Source organism: Arachis ipaensis, chromosome B02 (genome assembly GCF_000816755.2).
Source record: "Arachis ipaensis cultivar K30076 chromosome B02, Araip1.1, whole genome shotgun sequence".
Taxonomy (NCBI): domain Eukaryota; kingdom Viridiplantae; phylum Streptophyta; class Magnoliopsida; order Fabales; family Fabaceae; genus Arachis; species Arachis ipaensis.
The window spans coordinates 83,483,705-83,493,184 of NC_029786.2; the positions used below are offsets into that span (position 1 = coordinate 83,483,705).

The 9,480-nt window shown below is 37.1% G+C and overlaps 2 protein-coding genes across 2 annotated transcripts in view; both read left to right on the forward strand.

Annotated features, from left to right (window-relative positions):
- LOC107625553 (alcohol dehydrogenase 2-like) overlaps positions 1-9,480 on the forward strand; it is a 58,699-nt gene that overhangs the window by 47,276 nt on the left and 1,943 nt on the right. Inside the window, exons 4-5 of the mRNA XM_016328220.2 lie at positions 8,366-8,697; positions 9,239-9,321. Of these exons, the coding sequence (XP_016183706.1) occupies positions 8,366-8,697; positions 9,239-9,321 (415 nt within the window). The remainder of the gene's footprint in view (positions 1-8,365; positions 8,698-9,238; positions 9,322-9,480) is intronic.
- LOC110268931 lies at positions 52-2,167 on the forward strand. Its single transcript, XM_021116060.1, has one exon. The coding sequence runs from the start codon at positions 562-564 to the stop codon at positions 1,051-1,053; it is 492 nt and encodes a 163-aa protein (XP_020971719.1). The 5' UTR covers positions 52-561; the 3' UTR covers positions 1,054-2,167.

Consider the following 9,480-nt stretch of genomic DNA (forward strand, 5'->3'; position numbering starts at 1 on the left):
CCCTGAAATTAAGGCTATAAATAACTGTAGGATTTGAGACTCGATCATAATAAGACTTTTCAAATATTCTGGGGCTTACAAAAACTCTACGATCTAATAATGGCACAGAGTACACGGATGAGGCTTTCAAGGAGTTCTGTGACCGAGAAGGCATTACAAGACACTGGACAGTTAGAGAAACACCACAACAGAATAGATTTGCCGAACGACTGAATTGTACGCTACTTGAGAAGGCAAGGTGTATGCGCTCTAATTCGGGTTAGGCAGAGAATGGTGGGCAGAATCGGTTGCTACAACTTGCTACATAGTGAATCGATCCCCACATTCTTCTCTAGATGGAGACACACCTTATAAGGTATGATCAAGGGAACATGCAGATTATGAGAAACTCAGAGTCTTTGGATGCACAGCCTATTATCATGTCAAAGATAATAAGCTTAATGATAGAGCTAAGAAGGCAATCTTTTTGGGGTATCCAAGAGGGGTTCAAGGCTATCGCTTTTGGAGTGTAAATGATTCTAAGTTTGTAATAGCAGGGATGTTACCTTTGATGAACGATCTATGGTAGCTTTGTCTAAAGATGTGGTGCCAGATGATGGTGATGTTGGAAAAACTTCAAATACTCAAGTGGTGGAGATAGAGTCTAAATACCAACAAATAGACTCTAATAATGTTCAGATGGAGCATCCTAATGCTACTCGAGATGACGCAGAGGATGAACTTGATCATGAGAAAATTCAGCGAGAAAATGCACATGCATTACAACAGCAACAGCAGGATTCTTTGGCATCTACTAGGCTAAAGATGAATTATAAATTTGTTCAGAAGTTCGGGTCAGACAAGCCTTTGAGACATTATGGACAGCTAAACTTGGTAGATTATGCACTCTCAGTGGAGGATGATGAGCCGGTCACCTTCAAACATGCTATCAAAGACAAAGATAGAGAGAGTTGGTTGGTCGCTATGGAGGAAGAGATGCAATCTCTTCATAAGAACAAGACATGGGATGTGGTCCCATTGCCCGTGAGAAAGACCGCAATTGGTTGTAAGTAGGTGTATAAAAGAAAAGAAGATCCTACTAAGTCAGATGGTACAATATTCAAAGCTAGGTTAGCAGCAAAAGAATTTGCACAGAAAGAAGGTGTTGATTACAATGAGATATTTTCTCCAGTGGTGAAACACACTTCCATACGGGTGCTTTTAAGTCTTGTCGCTCATGGTGATCTTGAGTTGGAACAACTAGACGTGAAGATTGCATTCTTGCACGGTGACTTAGAGGAAGAAATCTACATATATCAACCTGAGGGTTTCAAGGTTGAGGGTAAAGAAAGTTAGGTATGTCGCTTGAGGAAATCGCTATATGGATTGAAACAATCTCCTCGGCAATGGTATAAGCGATTTGACTCCTTTATGTTAAAACAAGGTTTTTCCAGAAGTAATTATGATTGTTGTGTATACATTCGTAAGCTTCCTGGAGGTGATTATATCTATCTTCTATTATATGTGGATGACATGCTTATTGCCTCTAAGAGCAAGGTAGAGATAGATATGTTAAAGGTTCAACTTGGTAAAGAATTTGAAACAAAAGACTTGGGTGCTGCATGAAAAATATTAGGCATGGAAATTAAAAGGGAGAGATCAAGCCAAAAATTGTTCTTGAGCCAAAGAGGATACATTGAGTGCGTCATTGAAAGATTTGAAATGAAAAATGCTAAATCGATGGTAACACCGTTGGCTCCACATTTTAGGCTCTCTGGTAAACAATCTCCCACAACAGCAGAGGATAAGGCTTACATGAAAAATGTACCTTATGCTAGTGCAGTCGGTAGTCTAATGTATACTATGGTATGTACACGCCCAGATATTTCACAGGCAGTAAGTGTTGTTAGCAGGTTCATGGCAAACCCGGGTAAGGCACACTAGGAAGCAGTCAAGTGGATATTAAGATACTTGAAGGGCACCATTGACACATGTTTATGCTTTAGTGGAAAATCATGTCAAATCAGCGGCTTTGTTGATTCTGATTATGCTGGTGATCTAGATAGAAGACGTTCTACGACTGGTTATGTATATAAAATACAAGGTGCTCCAGTTAGTTGGCGATCGATGTTACAAGTGTAACACCCTAACTACCAAAGCTCACGCTTCTGGCTGCGCGACTCTGATAGCTCGGACATTACGACGACACTTATACTATTTAATACTAAAATATGAGCCTATTTAAAACTTTAAACCGCAATACCGCTCCCAATATACTTTCGTTTGGTAACGTACATCCATAGATACCATACAACTTACAAAAACTCTCAAAGAGTACATACATATATATACGTATATATATATAAATAACATTACAAGCATAACCAATACAATTTCTATCCCTCTTACAGAATATATCAAGATAAAGGCGAGGGTTCAATAAATCATAACTAAAACAATACAGAGCATTTCAACAACTAAATAAACTCTTCGTGACTTCTGCGCTCATATCCTGAAAGGGGAAAAAATGTAGGGGGGTGAGAACATCATCCTCGAAAGGGTTCTCAGTAGAGGGTTTTTGGGGATTACTGTAATAGGATACGTGAAGATAAACCGTACCAGTGATTAATAACCATCTTATGCCCCTTTCCAAAAACAAAAGTTTACAATAAAAGAGAAATCTAAAATCCTTTTCTGAAAGAGGAGACTGTTCATTTGAAACAATATTCAAAAGCCTTTCAAAAAGGTTTATCTATGCTGAACCAAAATAGCCTTTCATATTTTTTCAAACCAGAAACACAAAACCAAAACCAACCATCGGTCCATCTCATGTCAACCACGGCCCTAGGCCCAAACAATCCAACCATCAACCAATCACCACAATCCAACAGAGTCCCAGTCGCAAACACAGATAGGAAGTCAAGCACAAACAAACAGTTACAACAAGTAGAACAAGTAGCAGTTAATCTCAATTAATCACATAGGCAAACCAAGTACAATATGCACACGCAAACAATGTCACATAGATACATATGATGCATGCCTGTCCCTAGTGGCTGATGATATTATCTGTCGGTTATAGAGCCAACCCGACAAGTCCTGGTAGCTAACTATTGGACTGTCCCTCTGTCGTGCATCCCCAACTCGAGTTATACTCATCATAAACTTGATCATAATCATGATCCATATCCATCACCCTCACTGGTGAATATTTACGGGAGCGAGCTCATCCGGGACTTTCACAGTGCCCGGCCACACTTACGACATAGGGTCAGCAGAGTCTCGAGTCTCCACCTGGAGCACGTGGTGGCTAGCCACTGCTTTCTCCCAGGGAACTTGTGCCTCTGATAGTGGAAGTGAAAATCACAATTATCAATAATTCAGCATATACATGCATTCAATCTCATCCATGGATCAACATCCATCTCAGCCATCCGGCTCACGGTTCAATCCAGAACCAGCCAATATTCATAATCATACACAGCCATTCTGGCTTACGGTTCAATCCAGAACCAGCCAATATTCATAATCATACACAGCCATTCTGACTTACGGTTCAATCCAGAACCAACCAATATTCATAATCATACATAGCCATTCCGGCCCATAACAAAACAGCACTTCCACCATTCAACATCATCAAATTCATAAAATCGGCATTTGTGCCTTAAATCACTTTTCTCAATTTATTTCACTTTGAAATCAAATTTTAACTCTTTTCAGCCTTGGCTTTAAAGATCTCATTTCTCAAATCATCTCAGGCTCATAAGCCAAATTTACTCAAAGTGAGTTCCCTTTTTAAAACATAGCCGCTCTCGACATCCTCTTTCCGAAACTTCCAAAACCATGTAAAGTTAAAGATTTATTTTGGGAACATTCAAAATCACCCATCCCACAATGGAATTTTATAACAAAGTTTCTCGGCAGAGTCCCAAGTCTTTAGGGGAGAATAACACAACTCATTTTTCCAAATTCACTTGAAATCATTAAAAACCTTGGCTTCTAGATTTGAGTAATAAAATAGGATCTAAGCGAAACCGAGTCACGTAATCATTTACTTCTTTCAAAGCCGTTTCCTTTACTTAGGCAAGACCAGCTTCAACCCCCATGATAAACTCTACAGCATTTCAACTATTCAAAATTGTTTTAGTCTTGCAAGAATTCAGAATTCAAAGAGTACTTAAAGCCTTTCTCAAAACATTTCAAAATGAAACTTGTCAATAGACATTCAGGTTCTTTCAAAGTCATTGAAACTCCTCTAATTGAAACCCTCAAGTCAAATTCAAAGGCATAGCCCTTGTCACACTTAAAACAGCTTTGAAACATAAGTTTCATCTAAATAACTTTCTCCCAAAAGAGATACAATGCTTTTCTTAAGAAGCAAGACTAAATCACAATTTCCTCTTTAATAATTCATTTCAAAAGCATGAATCATCCTTTTCTTGATAATTCAAATAAAATAGTAGAAGCATTTAACTCATCATTTTTCCAGACAACCTTTCAATAAAGACTCGGGTTTTATAGAAATTTTGGCAGCACCTCCCCTAAAACTTGGACTTTGCCACCCGGTTCGGGTCCCAACGAAACCATTCTACAATCCTTTTCAACAGCCCAAATTTCAAAATCAGTCCAAGGCAAGCCAAAAATCCAACAGTCATCTCAATTCCATATTTCAAGAAAACCGTTTCAAAAATCAAATCATTATCAGCCGAATAAACTCATTTCTAAAGTTTCAAAGAAACGGTTCAGTAACAATCATTCATCAAAAACCAGATCATTTAAAGCAAGCCAGGCTGAATTCAAGAGTGGATTCTATTTTTCACATTCTTAAGAAAATCCATTCAACTCAAATCAATTTCCAATGGATTAAACTCGATCTCAAAGCTTTAAAAGAATCAACTTCGAAAGCATTTCGTTTCACAAAACCACACAACAATTCAGCCATACAACATTCATAATCATTAGAGACAATCAAACAATACATAAGGCTGATACAATCACCAAATACATTGTCTCACATCAGTATCCATATGTAATAATTCCAACATATAAAATATAGTTTTCGGAAAGTGCCCCTACCTCAAAACGCAAATTCCATAACCCAAACGTCTCACAGAGTCCTTTCCGCCTCAACCTGAACTGACGGCAACCAAAACCTTAGCTCCCAGCCACTTTCGCAATAACCATGGCAACTCTAATCGCAACAGATAACAACCGAAACTCAATCTTATAGCAATTAACGCCACAAACCTCAGCGTGAGATAACATAACAGTAATAAAAGGCTTTCAAATCGAAACGCTTACTGAACCGAAGAAGGAATGGCTGAACTGAAACAGCGGCGGTCTCCGAACCGGTTCGGCGGCAGCCACCTCAAGCGGCAGCGATGACCTGAACCATATGCAGTGACAATGAGGTTCCCAGAAACTCAACGGAAAGGAGAACCAACGTAAAACCCTTACCGATAGAATTTTTCCGGCGACGGAAAAAGCAGCCAGAAGCTCCGGCGGAGGCGGCGCCGGCGACGCGAGCACGGCTGGACATGGTGGCTAAACCCCAGCTCAGCCTCAAGCCTCTTTGCCTCTCCTCGGGTCTTTTCCGATTTTCTCTCTCCCTCTGTGCTTGCCGGCAGTTGTAAGGTGGCGGCGGCAAGCCCTAGTAGTGGCGGTCAACGGCGCGACGGCGGCGCTACGGCTCAACCTCGGTGGTGCGAACGGCAACCCAAACAGCTCACATCCTTCCTTGCGCCAAACCACCTCTGCCTCTCTCTCAATCCCAGCATCGTCCTTCCTTCTCATTCGAGCTCGACGGCAACCACTACAGCCCCTTTCAGAGCAGCGACGTCGGCGAGGCGTGAGCTAGTGACTCCATGGACGGCGCCACAAAGCAGCTCGACGGCGAACTCCAGCGTGGTGGATCGACGGTGGCAAGGCCTCCCCTGCCTTCCTTCTTCTGTTTCTTTCTTCCGTGGTGAAGGAAGCTGGGATGCGTTGCGGCTGCGCATGATTGAGAAAGGGGAAGAGTGGGTTGGTGCTGTTGGGTTTAGAGAGGGGAAACATTGTGGGTGTGCTGAGGGAAACATTGCTGCTGCTGCGCTTCGAATTGGAGAAAGGGGGAGTGTGTTGCTGATGGGAAAATCGGGTAACCGGGTTAGGGTTTTAAGGTTTCATTTTGAAAATTAGGGTTAAGGGCATTATGGTAATTTTACATAAAATTGGGAATAATATAGTAATTGAAACCCAATTAAATCCAACACTAATTGTATATAGAAAATACCATTTGCTCATCAATTTTACAAATTATTTTCAATAAAATATTCAAATCCAATAATTGGAAATAATATAATTAAATCCTTTATTTTTTCAAAATAGCAATATTAATATTTAAAATATTACTTATCTAATCCAAGTCATATAAAATCCTTATTATTTCACAACTACCAACTTTATAATTTGAATATAGGAAATAATCCAATAATTATAAAATTGGATAATAAATCATAACTTGTCTCAAATTTAATAAATCACAACTTGCCTTAATTATCTTTAATAAAATAATCTCTGAAATTAAGGCTATAAATAACTATATGATTTGAGACTTGATCATAATAAGAATTTTCAAAAGTTCTGGGTCTTACAACAAGCTACAGTGGCACTATCTACTACAGAAGCTGAGTACATGGTAGTAGCAGTAGGGGTGAAAGAAGCATTGTGGCTAAGAGGTCTTCTAGATGATTTGGGGTTGAAGCAAGATTGCGTGGATCTGAATTGTGATAGTCAAAGCGCAATTCATTTGGCTAAAAATTAGGTTCATCATGCTCGTACCAAGCATATTGATGTTAGATATCACTTCGTGCGTGATGTTATGGAGAAAGGTGAATTTCTCTTGTAAAAGTATACACGGATGAAAATCCCGCTGACATGTTGACTAAAGTGGTGTCAGGAAGCAAGTTCCAACGCTGTTTGAAATTGCTCAATATTGTTCCATGTTAGGCAATCATTGTCAAATGATGCAACCGAATACGAATATCATTCTTTGATCGTCCAAAATTTGCTTAGATTTCAAATTGTGAACGAGGTGGAGAATTGTGACGGAGAGAGAAAGAAAAGGAAGGCTAAGAAAAGGAAGGCTAAGAGTTATTATAGGAAAGTTTTATTTCTATCCGTTGAAATTATAGCATATAACCACTATATAAATGTTTGTAGAATTTCAATTCAATCATTATCAACAATAACAACTACATTCACATCTTCTTTTCATATTATTATTATTATTTTATTTTATTTCCTTTTCTCTTTAGTAATTATATAGCGAATGCATTATTGTGAGTAGTGTTCAATTTCATATTACTTTGTAGCTATTAGAAGTCAAAATTCCACTCCAGAGTCAACATAAACCAAACACACCTTTAGCTTCTGAAAATGAATTCCAATTTAAAATGATGAGTCATGCTTTGCTTGTAATACAAACTTGGCTTATATACATGAGTACACTAACTCGCCTCACTAAGTTAGTTAAGCTAGCCTCGCTTAACATAATAATTAACTTATATTTTCAGACAATAACGAACTTCATACTACCAATTCTATTGTGCCAGGTTGCAGCTATGCTAATTAATTGACTTTCTAATCCTGACCACACACATCATCTACCAACATAGCGAAGGATGTGAATAATGAGGTGGGAAAAAAAAATCAATTATAGTATATATAAGATAAACAAATGTTTAATTTAAAATTTTTAAGAGAATGCTACGGCCAGCAACTTTTGTGAATGTTAGCCATCAACTAGCCATCAATGATGATTTGATGGTGTGAGATTGGTGTGAGATTTCATCCAATGACTTACTTTTCTCTGCTGGTTACATGCTGGCCAAAATTTAATAAAATTGCTGGCCCCCTAGACTTTTCCTATCACAAAACTACTCATTTCAAAATCTAAATTAATAGGAGGAGACAATTTATATGGTTATATCTTTAATATTCTCTCTCAAATAAAAAACTCTTTTAAGTTTTTTTTTTAATTTTTACACAGGTCGTTTTTTTTCCTTTTTTATTTGTCTTATGCTATTTTGTTTTCACTTTTAATATTCACTAAGAATCTAACTCTAAATTTTTCGGACATAAAACTCTAATATCATATTATAAAATTACTCATCTCAAAAACTTAAGATGATAAAAAAAGGCAACATATATGGTTATATTCCTAACAAACATGACTATTAATGTCCGAGAGAATTAACGATGAAAGTTATATGTGATTAATTAATTTATTTTTTCTCTTATATCGAGTATGAATTATTATCTTGTGAAAATTTCTTACATGATTTTAATCACGAGTAATCTCTCATTGAACTCGATTACTAATTAATTTTCTATTACTAAGCAGGATTGTGGAGAGTGTAGGAGATGGTGTATCAAATCTCAAGCCTGGTGATCATGTTCTTCCACTGTTCACTGGAGAGTGTGGGGAATGCCCACACTGCAAGAGTGAAGATAGCAACATGTGTGAGGTGTTGCGAATAAACCCAACAAGAGAGGGTATGATAAGTGACGGAAAATCAAGGTTCTCTACTATAAAAGGCAAGGAACCTATAAGTCACTTCCTTGGCACATCCACTTTTAGCCAATACACAGTTGTTCATTCAGGAAGTGTTGTTAAGATCAATCCCACACTTCCTTTGGACAAAGCTTGTCTCCTCAGTTGTGGCATCTCAACAGGTTCTTAACCATTTTAATGTATCACACATTATAAGAACAAAAATACTATGTGTACATTAAAATTAATCACTATATATTTACGTATAAATACATATGTTGTATAACTCATTTTTATATTAATAACCGATTTTGATATGTACCCAACACTATTGTTAGAAGAAATATGCCCATAGCTATTGATATAGTGACTAACAAAATTTGGTCACTAACAATGATCAATTAATTATTCACGAGTCAAAGATATTTGGTTACTAAATCGATCACTATTCGATAGACTAATTATACTGTAGTGACAATTATGATGCATTGTTTGTTTACCTTTTTCTCTATCAAAAAATAATTTTGTATTGATCTTTTTTTATAAATTTGTAATATTTTTTTTGTAATTTTTATTGAATTCATATAAATGTATATATGTTGCAAAATCGTTTTTCTAGGATAAAAATAAACAAACTCACCCAATACATCTATGAATAATAGCTGAAGTATTTTACTATTTTGTTTGTCTAAAAATTAAGACAGAAAATTTTAAATTTTTCAGGAATAGGATCAATTCTCAATGTTGCCAAACCAAAGAAGGGGGCTTCAATAGCAATATTTGGGCTTGGAACTGTTGGACTGGCTGTAATATCTATCTAAATTATACTACAACGATTTTATTTATTTCAAGCTAAAAAAAATATTTACTTCAAGTTTAAGGACAAATGAGAAAAATGGTTGAGATTCCTAAACTATTCTTATAATTTTTAGATAAATAAATTTTTACAATTTCTTAAGGCTTTT

Coding starts and splice junctions, on each gene's coding strand:
- LOC110268931 (XM_021116060.1), top strand. CDS start 562: ATGGTAGCTTTGTCTAAAGATGTGGTGCCAGATGATGGTGATGTTGGA.